We start from the raw sequence: 18,788 nt of genomic DNA, 5'->3' as shown, positions 1-18,788 counted from the left end.
AAATTATAAAACTGTAAGCTTTAAAATTTACCGTATAAAATAATCACAGGTATTAACAGCAAAGAAAAAAAAAATTTTAACCTTTTTTTCCCCAAAACAGGAATTCGCTCAGATTTTACCCAAAATAATTAACAACCCCACCCCCCCCCCAGGCACCTAACACAACCTTGTGCCAGGGCCAACAGTCACGGGGTGGGGGTGAAAAGCAGAATTTCAACGATCAAACACAAAATAAACAATCACGTTAGCGGGATTTCTCACCCCAAAGCTTCTCCTGCTTCACAGCATGGAAGCCCCGAAGGAAAAGGCCGGACGAGGAATTATTGCTTTCTCTGGTAACCGGCAGCACCCGGGCCAGACCAGCAGCCTGGCACGGAGGGCACGGCTGTGAAGGAGCAGCAGTCGCCTGCCACAGTGCCGGGCTGCAACGCCGCTGTGCAAACTGAGACGGGGGGGGGGGGGGGGGAGAAAAAGTGCCTAAAAGTGATAAAAGTTCGAGGAAGCCCTGAGGGCCCCACGTCCCCCCTTCCTGCCGTGCTGTCGTGGATGGCAGCAGCAAAAGCAAACGCGGGGGACGTGGGTGACGGGGGGACGACACTGCTGGGTGCAGGCGAGTGCCCTTCGCTCGTCCTGCATCTGCTTAAAACGTCGGAGTTTGCAGAGGAAGGGGAGGCAGAGGGATAAAGTGCAGAGCTGAGCAGAAGGCTGGGCGCTCTTCAAAAGCAAAGAAATAACCCCGAGGCAAATCCTTCATTAATAGCTCTTTCCTCCCCAAAGCCACCTGAGGAGAGGCTCCCAGCAGCACGCACCAGACTGACCACAGCTGGAATAAACCAGCAAGGAACGATGTATTTGAGCCCTTATCTATAGAATAAGGATGGACAAAGACAACTTTCCTGGTTGCCAAGTTTCTGCCCTTGCTTTCCGATGCCTGCGTGCCCTATAGTAAGGCTAAGGTGAGAGAGATGCTGCAAAGGAGACCACAGCCATCCGGGGAGCCCATGGCGATGCTCCTGGCTGGGGTGGGACACTGCCAATGGCCTCAGATCGGCCGTGACTCCGCAGCACACCCAGCCTCTGAGGCACAGCAGGCTGGAGGAGCAGGGGGTGCGCAGCCCAGACACCATCCTGGACCGCCTACGCTGCCCCAGGCAGAGCTGCGCACATGCCAAACCCACAAAAGGGAAGAAGATGGGGATACCTGAACATTGAGAGAGGAAGGGGACAGTGCAGCAGCCTGGCTCCTTCCAGATGAGCTGAGAGCACTAAAGTTAAACTTAGACTAAACCCTGCTCTGCTACGGGTTTCACAGCTCTGGGCGAGATGCTGTTGATGCCTCTTGCATGTCCCCACATGGTTTTTTTTTCACATTCCTGCCAAGTCTGATCCTGAATCCAGAGCCCAAGTCCCGGCCTCATTCTCCTCCCCTCAGAATCAGGACTAGGTAAGAGCCGCATCACCTGTTCCACAGGGAGAGAGGCTCCAGACCCCCGTGGAGAACACAGCCAAGGGCCCAGCGCACGCCGAGATCAGCTCCCTCCCTCCCCATCAGCACCAAGGGCACGCAGCAGCATTTGCCCCCCAGATCAGAAGAAACCTATTCTTCTCTTGGGTTCAAATGCTGATTGCAGGATGGCAAGGGAAATCTCTGTCCCATGGTCCTCTGCTAGGACAGGGGGGCAAAGAAGAGCCCAGCAGCCAAAGCCCTGGCTCCAGCTCAGCGTGGGCTAAGCCCAAGCCTCATGGACACAGCAGGAGGGGAAGAAGGGTCGGCAATTTCCCCCAGGGCCAGTGGGAGGTGGGGGACAGGCTATTCCTTGATCTAGAACCATGAAGAGCCTGCCTCATCCCAGCAGAAAAGCAGAGGTGGCCTCAAACTTGCCTTCACAAGACAAGCCCACTGTCTTCATCTTTAAACCCGGTCCACACTGCGCCCTCCCGGCCAGTGAATGAGCACGTAAGAGGATTGCTGACGTGCGAGAGAGGGGCAGCCCAGGTAAAGAGCAACCTCACCAGCCCTCCACCTCTGCGACCGGGAGCCGAGCAGTTCAGGTCACAGCATAGAGCTCCTCACGGTCATTCTGGCAGATCTGATAGCGACAAGTGAGCTTCTGTGACCAGGCCCAGGGCTTCTTATGCTTGTCCCGAGGAGGAAGCAGGAAAGCAACGCTGCAAGCCACCAGCACGTGCCAGATGCTGTGGGTGTAGTAATAGTTCTCATTGGTTTCCATGAACGCATATACCGAGATGGCAATGAAAGCCAAGGTGATCCCTGGGAGGAGGTAGAAAACCCAGCGCTTCCACGAGGAGGGGTAGCAGTGTCTGCGCTTCACTCCGTGGTAAACCTGGAGGTGTCAGAGCACAGAAGGGTTAAGCAGCCAAGCAGAAGCTTAGGCAGGGGGAAACAGGCAGCGCTGCCTGGCCCAGGAGCATCTGCCAACCTCACAGCAAGAGGGTGTGCCTGCTGCCCCTGAGAAATTCAGCCTCCCCACTTGTTGGGCCCATCTCTTGTGTGCAAAAGCCCCTACCCAGCCGTGGCACCAAAGCCCAGCACAGATGCTATAGCTCCTGCCCAGGGCACGGGCAACAGCCGACCGTTCTGGGACAACGCCGCAGCCACAGGCGTGCGCTCAGTTGGAGCTGCAGCAGCTGGACTGTGCTGAGACCCGTAACCAGGGGATTTCTCAGCTACTGGAGGGATGGAAGGTGAATCCCTTGTCCTGCCCCCCCTCCACCTGGCTGTTTCAAGGAGATCAAGCCATGCCTGTGGATGGGCTGGAGCCTGGGGTCTGCTTTGCCACCATCATTCTCCGGAGGGGAGCTAAGGGCAGCAGGTCCTGCCTGGCTGCCCTTACTTACCCACGCTGCAATCATGATGACGAGGGCAAAGAGGCAGGGACCCATCATGTTCCACACCCCTCTGCGGTCCAGCTGCAGGGACATGGCAATTAACAGGGTCCCCAAGACGAAAAGGACCTGGGAATGAGACACCACCACTATCGTTCGCAGCTCACCTGCTGCCAGAGCACAGCCAGCCATGCCAGAGGCAGGGAGGACCTCACCTCCTGGCCACCCGGCCCTGCATGCATGCAGGACTCGGGAGCAGCACCTTCAGAAGGAGAAACCAGAGGACCCACAAACCTTTCCCACAAATCACAGTCCCTTCAGGCCCAGTCCCTACAAGCACACAGGTTCACGATCCAAACTCCTGGGACAAAACAAGCCACTGGTTTAAAAATCAGGATGGCATCGGGTGACAAACAGGCTTTGTCACCACGCTGGGCTGTGTCATTAAAATACAGCCATGAGAGGGCTCAGCACGGCCACCCGTGGCTTGGCTGGCTCAGGTCTGGCCCTGCCACACAGGGTTACCTGACACTCACGTATTTCAGGATCTTCTTCACCCGGGACATGCACAGGATCGTCACCCAGATGGACACCACAGAGCCCAAAAAGTCACAGTACTGTAGTGTGTCGTAGTCCATGATGCACATCACCGCGACGCCTGGCTGGTCACACGCGTGGTAGAACTAGAGCCGGGGACAAAAGCAAAGGCTAGCATGAATCCAGCAGCAGCACACGGCTTTCCGGGAAGGAGAGGCAGGAGAAGGCTCAGCCCACAGCAGCCAGGACCCCTCCTGGCAGTGCCTCCAGGAAGCTCCACCAAACCACCGTGGCATTACGGAAAGCAGATGAGAGCAGCCGTCAACCTGCACCCTCCCAGCAGCAGCCGAGAGCTCCTAGGGACAGCACCCTTCAAGTGCGCAATGCTCCGACCCCATCTCAGCTCCCTGGGGTCCCACCCCCAAATACGAGCACCCGCAGTGTGGGTGGAAGGGCCCAGTGAAAATAACACTTCTGCCAAGCTCTGAAGGGGCAAGACATGTCCATGGAGGTGCTTGTCCAATGAGCCTAGAAGCTCCCTGTGGAGCTCCAGGATGGACTGCTCCACCAAGGACTTCAGTCTGACGCAGCATCCCTGATGCTCAGGGGGAGCTGGCAGGGGACCCAACAAAAAGCAATCCCTACCGTGGAGAAGAACATGGTGTAGGTGTAGACGGAGGCCTCCACCAGGTAGTAGCGATAAACAGCAACTGCGATTGCCGGCAGGAACATGAGGTTGCTGAGGGTGAGCAGGAGGGTGGCCAGGTTCTGCGCACCGACAGACTGGGCCTTGGTATCATCCGTGCAGCTCCACCCGCCCCAACCTGCGGAGCAGAGAGACTTGTGTGGATCTCACATGCCCTACTTGTCCTCCTGCAGCACCCAGCAGGAGCCTGGGATGCCTCAGAAGAAGCAATCACACCCCTGGACTATCCCTGAGCCCCCTTCTCCCTTGCTTCATCAGCCACTCGCACTCCTGTTCTCAGGATGGTCTCGTTACTCATCGCATGCTCTGCTGTGGAAAGTGTTGAGGAACCCCAGCAGAGCCCCATGTCTGCTCTGAGGACATCCCCCAGGTTGTTCCCACGTAGCAGAGGCTGTCCTACGTACAGTATGGGTCTGTCCAGGCCGGTACTTTTCATCTCTACAGTAACTCAACACACATGCTACTTGCTGGTGGTACATCAAGCAGTTAAGACTCAGATGCTTCACATGATGGTGTAAGCTGGGTGCAAGATCCCTGTAGATCCCAGGAACCAGGGTGGAGAATGATCGACAGCACTGAGGAAGCCATTGGGCTCCTGTCCTACCACCTGTCACAGCAGGGCAGACTGCAAAGCCAGGTCAGGTTGCTCCAGGCCTCACCCAGCTGGGTTTTGAAGATCTCCAAGGATGGAGACCTGGATACTGTGCAAAGATGAATAACTCTGATGGGAGAAAATTTGTGGTCTTCAATTTAGCTGGAAGTTTCCTTGCTGCAAACTGTGTCTGTGGCCTCTTGCCCTTTCCCTGTGCTCCCCCAGAAGAGCCCAGTTCCAGGGCCCCTGTAGCCCCTGCGGGCAGTGGAAGGTGCGATTTGATCCCCCTCCAACTATTCTTCTCCAGGGTGACCAAACCTGCTGCCTCAGCCCAGGGTGACATCCAGGTCTGCGCAGGACAGTGGAGGTGAAAAGTTCCTAGAGGACAGTGCATGACACAGGGCACAATTCTCAGCCTGCTGACTGGATACCAAGGACCGAGCTGAGACAGTCTCCTATGAACACAAACCTGCTTTTTTTTTTTTGAAATTTAAATTATTTTAATTCACGATTAGGATGCCCACACCCTCCTTTTGGGGAAAGCAGGCGCAGGGCAGCCTGGGTATGTGCAGCCACTCCACGGTCAAGAAGCAGAGTTAAAATTAGCATCCATCCCATTACAGTGCCACTAGAAACCAAGCCAGCAGCTCTGCCCCTTCTGCCGGCTCCCTGCCAGGCAGAGCCCAGGGAGGCGGCTCTCTCCAGTTTATTTCTGGGTCACGGATATGCAGATGGGGCATTTTGCTCTGAGTGATTCAGCAGAAAGCCGTCCTCAGCCTGATTCCCCAGTTCCCTTGGGGTGCTCTGTGCTTCCCAGAACCTGGCACCCCTTGGGGAAATTAGGATGCTGTTCTCCATCTTGCTCCTCACCCATCATCAGCACTGCAGCAGACAGCAGGGACGTCCTGGCTCAGGCCCAAAGCACCAGTGAACCATATTTTCCCTTGTCCTTCTGCTGAGAACAGGTACATGTTGGTACCCACCCAAGCACAGCAAAGCTATCATCTTCCCTACACCGCTGACTCCCGCCCAGCCTTCTCATCCCATTAAGATAATTAGTAGCTGACACAGATGTTCCTCCTGCAGGGCCACCTCCGAGTCTAAGGGCTGGCCTGCGCGCTGGCTCTTGGCAGGAGACAGCACCATGGCAAAGCACAGACAGGGACGGCAGCCCGGCCTCATCGTGTCCCGTGTCAGGACACCACATAACAAACCGCCCTGAAAGGCAGAGGCTCTGACGCAGGCATTTTCAGGCAGCCCTGCCAGCACCCCGATCTCTCCGGGGATGCTCAGAAGCACCTCTCCGAGCCCTGGGGCACTCCCATCTGGAAGCAAAACGACCATTCAGCAGAAAGCTGTCCTCAGCCCGATTCCCCACTTCCCCTGGGGTGCTCCGTGCTTCGCAGAACCCGGCACCCTTTGGGGAAGTCAGGGTGCTCCCAAAGAGGCCACTACAGGTGCTGAGGGCTCTTTGGGTAGGCGCTATGACCCCAGGCTGCTCCTGGCAGCCACGGCAGACCCCAGGCTCCCCTACCCAAAATACCATCACCAAAAAATGTGGCCTCCCCTTGGGGAGGACGGCAAAGCTTCCTAGGAAAACGCACTCACCAGCTTTGCAGCTGCAGCCAGCATAGAGGTAGCCGTGTCTTCTCAGGAGGCTGCACTGTCCGTACGGCCCACAGTCATTGAAGCAGGGGGTGAGGTATGCGAAGACAGTCACTTTGGCTTCCGCGGCGTTACATTCACTGCAAGAAGAGCAGGTCGTCTTGGCACCCCGGTCCTTTGGGGCAGCCTTGTGCCCAGGGAGCGCTCTGCTCCAGAGGGTCAGGCCCTGCTCATGTATGCAAGGTCCCCGCTATTTCGGGATCTGCTCCATCCCTCCAGGAGCTAGGAGCAGAGCCGGCTCCCTCTCCACTCAGATTGCCAAACCAATGTGCAGGCGGGTGTCAGCTCTCCCCAGACCCCCATAGCAGACCCTGGTACCCAGGGCCAGCATCACCAGCACTGTTTTACAGCGTGCGCTCGGCCCCTTACGCAAGGAACCAGCAGGAAGGCAAACCGCAGGAGTATGGGCACAGCTGCCTGCATCTCAGAGATCCCTCGAAGGAGTAACAGCAGCATTTTCATTTACCAATTTATCACCTCAAAATCCACCTGGGGAAGGGGAAGCTCATCCAGGCAGGCTCCGCCACCCGCAGTCCGCATGAGACGTGCCAGCTCAGCACCAGACAAGCTGCTTGGGTGCTCACAAGAGAGCAAGTCGGCACTGCCACCCACCTCCTTCCCCCTCTGCAGCCACGGCTTCACCCCTACCAGGTGAGATGAGCCCACGGCACAGCAGTGAGGACAGGGGGTTGGTTTTGCTCACTCTAGCCAAGGGCAGCGAGACCCAGAGGCAGAGTGCTTTGAAGAGGCCCCAAGGCAGGATGACACACCAGACTCACCCCTGGCCCTTCGGGCAGATGAGCTGCAGGGAGAGGAACCAGTCATCCGTCTGCGGGTACAGGACAATCAGCATCGCTTCTGCAGAGGCTGTGCTCATGCTCAGAGGGTAGCCCTGGAAAAAAGCTTAAAGAAAAGAGGGTGCTGTGATGGGCCAGGACTAGGGGAGAAGGGCCCGCAGCAATCCCAGGCTGAGACCAGTTGCACAGGAATCAGATACTCCTGTGGCTCCTTGCTCCTGTCCTCAGGAGGCACCAGGGGGATGGAGAGGACCCTTGCCCCTGAGACCCTTGTTGTTTCTTTTATCTCAGCTCTCAGCCCTTGTCTGGACAGCGCAAGGCACCTGGAACAGCCTGTTTGCTTGGCTAGTCCTCCAGTGCAGAGCTCAGCTTCTCTGCACACCAGCAAGGCCTTGACCATCCCCAAACCTCCTGCCAATGAGGCTGAGGAAAGAGCCCCAGCTGGTAATCAGGCCTGCCTTTGGTGGAGGCTAACTCCCAGTGCCAGACTAGCATCTGCACCCCAGCACCTCTGGGCATACGCCAGCACAAAGACCTCAGGAGGGCTTGTGCCAAAATCAGGTTCCCTGGGACAGCCCTCAAAGCCCTGAGTCAGTTAACAGCTCACGAGGTCTAAAAGCAAAGCCCTGAGATGGCATAGCCGAGCTGGCGGTGGGTGCCAGCGTCTCTCATACCTGTGCTGCAGTTCTGCGTGGCATTGAGGGACAGCACCGGCGCAGCAGCACTCACACACGCTACCACGGTGGCATTGGCCAGGCTCACGGACGTCTGTGCAAACAGAGCAGTGTCCCACGTCAGAACGCCCTGATGCCACCCCCCTGCACAATTCATCTCCCACGCTGCCCACGGTATACGGGAGCAGCAGGTGACAATAAATCCCACAGATCAAGATCACCCATCAGTTCATCAGCTCTTTCTGGGCAAACCCGTGTTCAGCTCACCCTGCACTGCACCACATTGCACGCTGGCTGAAAGGCAAGAGAGCCTCCCAGGGGGACTGCGCGCGGGGAACTGCCGCCCAGCTGGGACACTCACACGAGCCCATCGCTTCAGCGTGAGCACAGGGCGGCAGAAGTCAGAGGCAGCAGGACAGCAGGGCTGAGCCCTGCTCCAGCCCTCAGGAAGGCAATAACCAGCCCTTGCGACAAGCTTCATCGCCAGAATTTCAGGGGGCTGATTTTGGGGTGTCACTGACGGAGTCTGGGAATCAGCGACTCGGGCAGGAACATCCCTGGGTTTCCCTGCTCAGTCTCCTCTCCTGGTGGCAAGGCGCCAGGCTCCCATGGAGGAGATGGCATTGCAGCTGCTTTCCATTTCATCTCCTCTGCGTCACTGCCACCACTTGAATTGGAGTTGACAGGTGGGACACACTGGAATTGGCTAGAACATGCTCAGAGTGTTTTGTAACAACAAAAAAGAAAGGGAAATAGTCCCACTGGTACCTAAAACCCCTGGAGTTTGCTGACAAACCAGCCCAGGAGCAGGGACAAAGCCCCGCAAAGGGAAGACAATCCCAGCAATCAGCCTCCGCACCTTGTTAAGCAGGAGACTGACCACGAGGGAACCCCCGCTGTCCATGCCAGTGTTCAGGTTGAGGAGGAGGAGAGTCGGGGACACGGAGTGCACGGGCACGCTGGGACCATTCAAGAGCCTGTAGCGCACAGAGACCACATCCAGGTCCTCACGAACGATGGGCTGGTTCTGCAGACAGTAGCTCCTCTGGTCGGACACATTGCGTGAAGCCTCTCCTGTAGACAGAGTGGAGCTCCCTGCTGCTCCTGTGCTACCTGGTCTGGGACCAGTTTGGCTCTGGTTTAGGCTGCTGAAGTTAAGGAATGAACTGGTACTGCCCGGTCTGCAAGCTGTAAAGCAAAAAAGGAGAGGAGTCAGCACAGCCAGGACTAGCACCTCATCCAGGCAGGGCCCCAGCAGCTCCAGGCCTTCAGATAGCACAAATGGAGGGTATTTCAGCTGGTTCAGGCACCGCAGTGTTGGCTACAGCCCCTGAAAGGCACCATGAACTCTGGCATCAGCATCCACAAGCTGGGACACTGATGAAAGCCAGACAGTGGTACAGTGGGTGGAAGCAACCACGAGCTGCAGGGAAGTGGAGTGGGAATAGAAGAAGGGATAACAAACAGCATCCTAACACATCAATGTACCCAGGGAGTATGCGCTGGCCAGTGGCAGAGCACAGCACTTAGCTGTCTCATAACCACAGGCTGCATAAAAGTCTCTACCAGTTCCCCAGACATGAGCAGACAAGGCTGACCAGAAGGGAGAAGCTAACCCAATACAGCTACAGGCACAAGCCATCACCTCATGGCAGCTGGAGCTGAATGTGACACTTGGAGTCCCACTGCTGGAGCCTGTCCATCGCTCCCAGAGATTCTAGTGCTCCCCTCTAACACCTCGGCTACCAGTGCCAGGCCCTCAAGCACATGGAATGAGGCTCTGCTTTGAGGAAGAGATGGCAGAACCCCTAGTAGAAGAAAACTTTAAAAAAATGTACCTAGTTGGTGAGCTTCCAAGAGTCAAACAGGGATCATGGTCATAAGAGGATGCAAAGATGCCTATCACAGCCACAAGGACCTTGTGACCTCCTGAGTCACAAGGTGTGACCTGAAATGGTGACATCCCCTCACTACAACCCAAGACATTACCCCAAGTAAACCTCTGTGAGGTGGTTTCCTGTCTGTAGCCTGCTTATGGCCCATCAATAGTCAACGTATCATTAGAGTCTGGTGCACCTACACAAAACTACTCTCCCCATCAGATTTTAAGCCAGCCACTGCTTCCCAAACAGCCTTTGAAAAACATCATTGCTTCAGAGACCCTGAACTCTTCAGGCATTTCCAAAACAGGCAGTTCCACGGAGTATCACCCCTTGGGTGAACACTGGAGCCTTCACTTCTGATCCCAAAGCAACAACTAGGTCTCAGCCCCCAAGGTTATGCCCACGCAACCAGCATGCTGGGGAACACAGGCCACTACAGCCAGCCACCCAAAGGCCCAAGAGAGAGACAGTAGACACAATGTTCTCTCTGGTCCTTCCCATAGGGCTAGAGAAAGTGGAAGCCCACCTGTGAAGGACGCCAGCATCTCCACCGACACACTGGCATTGGCAGCGCCGAGACTCTCCACCATGATCTGCAGCCACTTCTCCCAGGGGGCGAATCCAGTGCCAGGCTGCAGTTTACGTTCCCCGTGCAGGTGATGATCCTCTGGAAGGACTGCGGCAGCGTGATGGAGCCCAGCACTACCCGCACGGCACATCGCTTTTCGCTCATTTGTCACGCAGCTTCGCAGCTCAAACCGCATCCCTGCGGCGTGCTTGGGAACGAAGACCCTGCGGGAGGAGGGACCAGCAGTTTGCAGAGCTTGTACTCTCAACACAAGCCAGCCATGACCCACCACAGTCCCCGGGGCTTTGTGGCAAGAACTAGATTGCCCTGGTTGGTGTTGTGAAAATCCTTCCCAAGGGAAACGTCTCAAAGAACTAACATTCCCTCAGCTGAACCTCTAAGATGACCTGGGAAGAGCTGGATAAGGGTGCTCGCGTGCTCCCCATGCCAACCCTGCCACTGCTGCAGGGAGCTCTGCAAACAGGCTCGGAGACGCCCCAGCTCCAGCCCCACGTGGGAACAACAGTGGCTTCCCCTAAGCATCACCCGTGGGAAAGCCCACCCCCCCACGGCCCCAGGTCTTTCCATCCGCTGCTCTCACTCACTTGACATGCAGTGGCTTAGCAGGCGAGAAGATGGTTTGTGGCATAGCAACACCAGGCTCCAGAACAGGCATATCAGCGAGTCTGAGCACAAACATATCTGCCTGGAACATATAGGGGCATGGAGTGGAGAAACCCTGCAGGAGGGAAGAGCAGACGGGTCAGCTGCGGCGAGACACACTGGGCAGGGTACGACGGCTGAGACCCTCACCTTCACTTCAATCCTGCCAGCAGCCTCAGGGAGATGGGCAGCAATGAACCAGTCTCCGGCAGCAGGGGTGGTGACGTTCACAAAGGTGGTGTTTTGCACAGCACTGCTTAGAGTGATGCTTATGTTATAGGAAGGACGGACGGTAGCATTTGCAGGAAAACGAGTGCCCAGTGGATTAATTACAGGAGGGGCTCCGTAGCGAAAATGCCTGCGAGAGAAACCAGAATGCGAATAAATCGAGGTATGTAAAGACACTGGCAAGGTAAACTGGGATACAAACTCATCAGTGGACACCCAGGTTGGCCTGGGATCAGAGAAGGAGCAGGCTGGAAAAAACCCACATTTTCAAGTGGACCACAAGAGCCATCATTTTCATCTGGTGAGGACCGGCTGCTATTAGCTTATCTGGGATTTATTTAGAGATTGGTTTAACTTGGCTGCTTATTAAGATAAGGATTTACATGGTTCCATCAAGCCTGAAAGCAAATTTCCACACTTACTAAGGTCAAGCCCAGCTGCAAGACTGCTCCTTTTTTATTAACCATCAGCAAATTCCCCATATAGGCTAAATCGTCAACAAAGAGCTTTCATTTTCTAGCTAAGATCTCCATCTTCCCTATTTCCTCTTTTATGGAGGGCGGGCAGACAGACTAAAAAGATGCTTACCAAGGAAGGTCCATGTGACCGACTTCAGTACACCAGCACTTCTGCTTTCCAGATAAGCAGCCCAACGTTTGAAGTAGCAGAAAAGCAGGCAGCTAAGTAACACGCGAGACATTTATTTGGGCAGCCAATCTGGCATTTAATTTGCTCGCTTTAGGACTGCACTGCAACAGAACGTAACAGGTCCAGCGAGCAAATGTGACAGGTGATATGTTATTAACCCATTTTAGCTTAGCTGGGCTGGTCTTCATTTCTTAGGGTATCCTTTAGCTGTTGCCTTGTCCCTCACATCCCCAAACTATTGGAAACCTTTCTGGGAAGAAGGAAGTAGGAAGATCATCCATGCCAGGCTGCTCTGGAGCAACCAAGAGCACCGGTCTGTGCCCAGGACAGACCAGGGAAGTGCAAGCCAAGCAGCTTCAATCACTCCCGAGACCTCCATGGAGCGAGTGCCAGAGACCCACGTGTCTCCATGGGCACAACTTGGCCAGGAAACTTGGTACCCTCCCAAGATACACCTCAAAGTCTTGCAAGTTTTTGACCTCAAATCCTCCAACAACTCAAGTACTGCTTTAAGCAGCATTTCTTTCACTAGCATTGAGTTTGCAATCTTCTCATGCTCTTGTGTCTGCAGGACTCAGCATTCCTCTCCTATCTCTGCTCCACACACAGCCGCATCCCTCACAAAGCGTCCCCAGTTTCTTCAGTTCCTCTGTACTGGGGAATTTGTCAGTCTCCGATCACTTTGGGTCCTCTCAAGCCCCTTGTAGTCCTGCCACATCCTTTGGTACCACGCGCAGGATCCTGCCAGGCACAGAAAGGTCCAGGAACACCTTTGCGCATGAGCAGCAACACCAGCCTCCCTGTGAAGCTCTCTCCAGGGTTTCTAAGGCATCTCTTAGACACCATGTCTGATAGACAGCCCCAGATCCACGGGTAACGTGAACATGAAATGCTCCTACAGGTTTAAACACAGATTAAGAAACTATGGCTGCTGCAACTGGGGAACAGATGCCCAGCCTCCTACAAACAACCAACCACAGCCATGAGCAACAAGGACAAGAGAAGGACAGGAAGCCCACGTGGGCAAGCACTGGCACAGGGACACACATACACTGTTATCTCCATGCTGGTGCACTCAGGTCCTTTCCCCCGGGATGCTTGCAGAAGCCAGCGAAGCAGCACAGTGTCTTCTGGCACATGGAAGTGGAAGAGCTTGGCGTTCCCATACCAGCTGTAGAAGGACAGCTTCTGTGCGCTCTGAGAGAAGTACTCGGAGACATACAGGGAGTCTGAAAGGGAGAGAGCACAGCAGTTGCTGGGGTGGCTGCTGGGGGCAGGCTGCAGGGCTAAACCCACCCGCAGAGGCACACAGGAGTTTTAAGGTTGCTGGAGAGGAGCCCTTTGCGTCCCTGATTTCTCATCCCAGTCCCACTAAATACGTGGTGATCCACCTTGTTCCTCCAGCCAGAACCGCCCACATCCCTGCTACAAAACCATCACCCGGAGCCAGAGTGCACTAAAAGTGCCTTAACTACGCTCTGCGAGATGTGCTCTGAAGATGACAGATCACTGGAGACACCGAGGAGGAGGAGGAAAAGGTCAGGAGGAAAAGTTGATGGCACAAGATAAGGTGATGGAGGAGGCAGCAGCAAACCCTGGGGCAAATGGTGCAGAGCAGATAGGTGCAGGTAGCGCAGGGGTGCTCTGGGCTCCAGCAGCAGTTTATGGTGCCAAAAGGCAAGAGCTGTGCCCTTCTCTGTCTCTGCTGAGCACGCGGGCTGACGTTATCCGTCTTACCCAGCTCAGGATACACGTACTGCGCAACACGCTGCCTTCCTGTGACACGCAACGTGATGAAAATCCATGTGCTGCAAACCTAACTCTGCTTTCAGACATACCTTCCAAAGTCTAAAGATTTTCCTACCTGGAAGAAAGGCTGCTGGGATAGCCAGAACAGCCCTAGGGTAGGCTGAAAGGACAACATACAACATAAAAGAGGACAACAGCTATTCAGTCAAAGTGCCAGCAGGACTAGCTAGACCCTCCATCCATCCCTCTGCCCAGCTATGCCTACAGATCACCCCCAGCCTGCTGATAATTTCACCTGCAAAATTATATATTAGTGTTATTGTCAGCAAGAAACCAGCCAGACTGCAACTTGAGGATGGAAGAGAAACATCACACCAGGATTGGGAAGGGGGCAAAACTGCACAGAGACAGCGGAGCCGAGGCCATGCCGCCCACCCGAAAACAAGGTTCATAAAACTCAGCAAGGGGCTAGAAGAAGATGTCTTCACATCTCTGCTGAGTCCTCCCAGATGCTCCTTTTCCACTCTGGAATTCCCTGGAGTGGTGAGAAACCGTGGCAGCTTTCAGACGCAGATTCCTCATTTCTATCAGAGAATCAAGCAGCAAGTGCGGTTTAACTTGCCTTCCTCCAACGCTGCACAGGGTCGTGTTGGAAACACAGAGGACCCAACTGAGTTTAAGAAAGATGGCAAAGAAAGAGGAGAACAGTCCTCAGGCAGGACCAGAGCCTTGGGACGTACTTCATGCCAAGAGGAACCTAATCCTAGCAGGAACTACGATTCATGCCCCAAAGCAGGACGCATGCCGGCCTGCACCCACGGCGCTGCAAAGAGACAGGAATGGTAATCATGGGTTTAATTCCCTGGCAAATTACCAACCCAAAGCCTCCGGGCACCCTGCAAACCCAACAGGGAAAGGAGGAAACAGGAAAGCAAGAAATACCAGCCATGCAAGCGAACCGGAGGATTTGCTCATGGAGGAAGAGTGTGGCCGCCTTGCCTCGCCGCAGGGGCTGCCCTGGCCGCGTGCCCACGGGGCCCAGCCAAGGGAGCAGTGCTTGCAGCACCTTAATGCATGGGGCCAGGCAAGGTCACGGGGAAGGGTGAGCCTCAAGCAGGACAGCGAGAAGTCCACAGCCCGTGGGCAGAGCCATCCCGCTGCGGTCCCCACGCCGGGGTTATGCTGCTCTCTAGGCCAGCAAGGAGCAGAGACCACAAAAGGGGCTTTTCAAGCAAATGTTCCCTGGCTGCGATGCCAGCGCAGTGCGTGGGCTATTACAGACAAGAGCTGGCTGTGATCCCCTACAAGCCCAGTTACATTTCACGCACAGGAGCTACAGAAGGGAGCAGCCTTTCGTGAGCGGCATCTATACCCCCAGCTGCACTCCGCATGCACGTGGCATGTTTGTTTCTGGAAGTCCATGGAGATATTTGGGCACAGGATGAGGGTAGACAGGGACACAAAGCATGATTAGAGCTGGGAGAGCCCTGGTCCTGCTCAACACAACAGGTCCCATCAGACAACCTGCATGAGGATAAGCCCTCCTGCCTTGATGCAAGCTGCTCCAACCCCATCGGCTGTCAGGCTCTGCACAGCCAACAGCCACGGTCACCACCCGTCCAGCACGTCCTCACGAAGCTGAAGCATGATTTGTGTGGTTTCTGGGGAGGAGACGGCAGGCAGGCTGCAAAATTAAAAACTCAAGCAATCAGCAGTGCTATTTATTAAGGACCAGTCAATTATATGGAGCAAGCTCAAGCGCAGTAACAGGTCGAGGGCAGGCAGGCAGACCTGCCCTGGCCACGTGCTGCCTGCGACCAGGTTAGCAGCAGCTGCGGCTGTACCAACAAAACGCCGGCGCAGACAAAGTCCACTCACAAACAGCTTCTTGTGGCGACAACCGGCCGAGCCCCGCTCGCAGGCTTTGCTGCGCTGGGCACCCGAGAGCTGCATCCAGGGAACAGGTAAGCTGACTTCCAGGGCACCTTCTGCCTTGGCTGACAAGGAAATACCACAGGCAGATAAAACCGAGTATCAACAGAGAAAAGCCAGAAAGACAGGTCACCCCAGGCGAGGTGTGTGCTCCTGCAGCCCATTTGCATTGAGAGAGCGTACACTAGTATTTGCTGCGCTCTGTATTTGTCTGTCTCTATTCGGTATGCCCTGCACCAGCACGGCAACACCTGTAAGTCCCACTCGGCTGTCCCATGATGTTAAATAACCCTTTAAACTGAGCAAGGGAGTTGTCAAATGAATTGTTTCCATCCTCTCCCATGTAGATTTCACATAAGCAGATTTCAAACATATGCAAAAATCAAAAGTGTTTTTAAGACAAGAAACAAAACATGGCAGAGTTACAGATGCAGAGAGGAGACACGTTATTTGAATTTCAGAATAAAGAGCCACCTGCAATAGCTTGGATGTGTTTGTCCAAAGACGATCTCATGGTAGGTTTAGGAAATGATACCTTGACTGCTGGTTTCAGGGCTTCCCATCAAAAGGACGAAGCCCTCATTTCAAAGCAGACGCTGTCTAAAGCTACAGAGATGGTGATCAGTCTGACTCAAGAAAAGACGTGGCTATGTGGCAGGATGTTTGGCCATTTATAATGTAACAGAAACCCTGTTCCTTCAGTCCAGGTCAAAAATCCATCTACAAATGTTCCAGAAAGAGGACTCCTTGCTCATCTGGGGAGGCGCTGATCTTCACCAGCTCCCAGACCTAACCCTACGGAGGCATTCCCCCAGCCGGCGGGATGGCGCCGAGACAAACCAACCACCACACCTCAAGTGCAGGGTAGCTCTCCAGGACTGGGAACCTAGCTAGGAGGATGCCAGGGAAGGGTGAGCCTGGGGCAAAAGTCATCTCACCCATCGGCTCCCCGGAGCAGCCTCCATGCTTTGCAGACTATGAGGAAGAGATAACCACCATCAACAGTGGATAGCCACCGCCGGCACAAGCCTACCGCCACGTCAGGGTGAAGCAGGCAAACAATCTCACCTCCCCAAACCTTTCCTCCACCGCACCCGCTGGCTGACCCTCCGGAGGGTGAGGCACGGTCCCCGGGGACCCCAGACCCCCAGCACCACCACGAAGAGCAGCCCACCGCTCTGCCAAAACCCCCGCTCCCGCCCAGCTGCCTTGATGCACTGAAAGTAAAGTAACCTGAAAACAAAGCAAAACCAAGCATAACAACCACCGCCACCTCAAATACAGCAGAAACCCCTCCAGGTCCAGGCCTGACCTCTCGCTGCTCTGCAGCGCCTGACACAAGCGCTGCTCCACCGGAGACGGTTCACAGAGCCCCCGAGCACCCAAATCACTCGGGAAATCACGAAGCCACCTCAAAGCCACCCCTGGCAGGAGCTGCAGGACTCGGACCAGCTCCCGGGGCTGCGCGGTACACAAGCACCTGCTCACTTTAACATAACCCGGTTGGCTTCCCACCGGCGCCTCTGCCCCCCGGGACCCCGCCGGCCCCGGGGCGGGCAGCGAAGCCCCCCAGCCCGGCTCCTCCGCCCGACGTGCCCCTCCGTCCCAGCTCCGGCCGCCGCGGAGCACCCCCAAACTGCCCCCGACGCCCCCCCCCCCCATCCCCGGCCGGGACTCACCGGGGCCGGTGCGGTTGCCGCGGCCGGCGGGGAGCGCCAGGAGCTGCAGCAGGAGCAGCAGCAGCAGCCGCAGCGGCGGGCCGGCTCCCCGCGCCATGGCCGCCCGGCGCTATCCCGGCATCGCCGCCCGCCGCCCGCCCCGCAGCGCCATCGCCGCCTCCGCCCGCTTCCGCCGGCCCGCCCCGGCCCGCCCCCGGCGGAACCACCGCCCCCGCCGCCGCCGGGGGAGCCGCTGGGACGGGCCCGGGGACGCCCGGTCTCGGGGCAGCCCTGGGACCCCCCCCCCCCCCCCCCGGGATGAACCTGGGAGCCGGGGCTGTCCGCAGACCGGGGGAGCCTTGGGGTGCTCGGGGACGAGCCTGGGGCTTGTGGGGGGCTCAGATCCTGGGGGAGCCCCAGCACCGACCTGGGACCCCCCCTATCCTGGGGAGCCCCCGGGATGAGTCTGGGGACCCCCGTGATCCTGGGGAAGTCCTGGAGTCCTATCAGCACCCCAATACCCCAGATAACCCCAGGGAGCCCTGTGACCCAGAGACCCGAGATGGTCCTGGGGTCCCCCGGCACCCCGATACTCCAGAAGGTCCCTGAGACCCCCAGGAGAGTGACCTTGGGGGGGGGAGGGGGGCTCAAAACCCCAGGAGCACCCTGGATCTGTGGGAGAGTGCCCTGGGGAAAAGGGGGAGCGTGGGGGGTGCCGGTGGTGCTGGAAGCCGGCTGCTGCCACGGGAGACAGTAGCCTCATGGCTTTGCTTCTCAGTGCCGTGAAGGGAAAGTAAGATGGTAACCTAAGGTCAGTTTAACCTGAAATCACAAACATGAACATACTTCAGTCGTAACCAAACAGCCCACCGTACCCTAGCTCAGAGCGGAAATTTTTGAGGAGGCTCAGCCCTTGAATCTGAAGGGTGGTTTTATACTCGTTCCTAGAAAGTCCGATTGCCTTCTCAGCTCTCATGTATCTGCCATGTTGATAGGACTCACGGGAGATGTGGCTTTCATAAGAACGGTCAACTCATTCTCTGATTTTCTGGTTGACTTCAAAAGAGTCAAGGATCTTCCCTCTTACACGCCTTTTCTTTGGAATACCTTCTGATGTGTTTGTGTTCTCCAGGAGAATAATGCAGTCTGGACACAGTCTCAGAGTCCTCGCTCAGGCCAAAATCCCACCACTCGCTTACGGTCAGCTTGGTTGAGGACTTTGGACCTGTTTCCAGTCAATCACAAACTCCCTGAGGACAGACTTTCTACTTTAGGAGCTCTAAAAAAGCAAAATCTTTGCTTCTTGCTCTCACAGACCTGATGTACTTGTGATAAGTTTATTAGGTATGGGAAGGAAATCCCCAGGGAAGAGCCAGTCACTGAAAGCCCAGTGAGAGCAGCTTATGCAATCAATAGCTAGCAATGTCCTCAACTAATTTATGAGAAGACTTCCTTGAAGTCAGCCCGAAAGCTTGAGCACATAAAGCATGGGATGGGAAGGGACTATTCTTGAATTCCCAGCTTAGATTTGTTCACTGCCTGTTCATTTCTATTTGTCCCTGTGTCATACTACCCTTGGATGTTCAGAGCTCTCCTTCTGGAACATGTCCTGCCTAACGACAGCATCAGCTTCCTCCCCAT

At 55.7% G+C, this 18,788-nt stretch overlaps 1 protein-coding gene across 1 annotated transcript; it reads right to left on the bottom strand.

The window, feature by feature from the left end:
- Positions 1–471: 471 nt before the first annotated feature.
- On the bottom strand, positions 472–17,265 carry PGAP6 (post-GPI attachment to proteins 6). The gene is given in 15 exon segments (XM_050905920.1): positions 472–2,345; positions 2,860–2,976; positions 3,384–3,530; positions 4,030–4,208; positions 6,291–6,427; positions 7,127–7,250; positions 7,819–7,912; positions 8,678–9,006; positions 10,228–10,317; positions 10,320–10,419; positions 10,421–10,493; positions 10,875–11,008; positions 11,083–11,290; positions 12,860–13,037; positions 17,169–17,265. Coding segments are annotated over 15 exon segments (2,304 nt in total). The 3' UTR covers positions 472–2,048.
- Positions 17,266–18,788: the final 1,523 nt, after the last annotated feature.

Source organism: Gymnogyps californianus, chromosome 15 (assembly GCF_018139145.2).
Source record: "Gymnogyps californianus isolate 813 chromosome 15, ASM1813914v2, whole genome shotgun sequence".
Classification (NCBI taxonomy): Eukaryota; Metazoa; Chordata; class Aves; order Accipitriformes; family Cathartidae; genus Gymnogyps; species Gymnogyps californianus.
The sequence above is the reverse complement of the archived record's forward strand: the minus strand, read 5'-3'. Positions and strand labels throughout refer to the sequence as shown.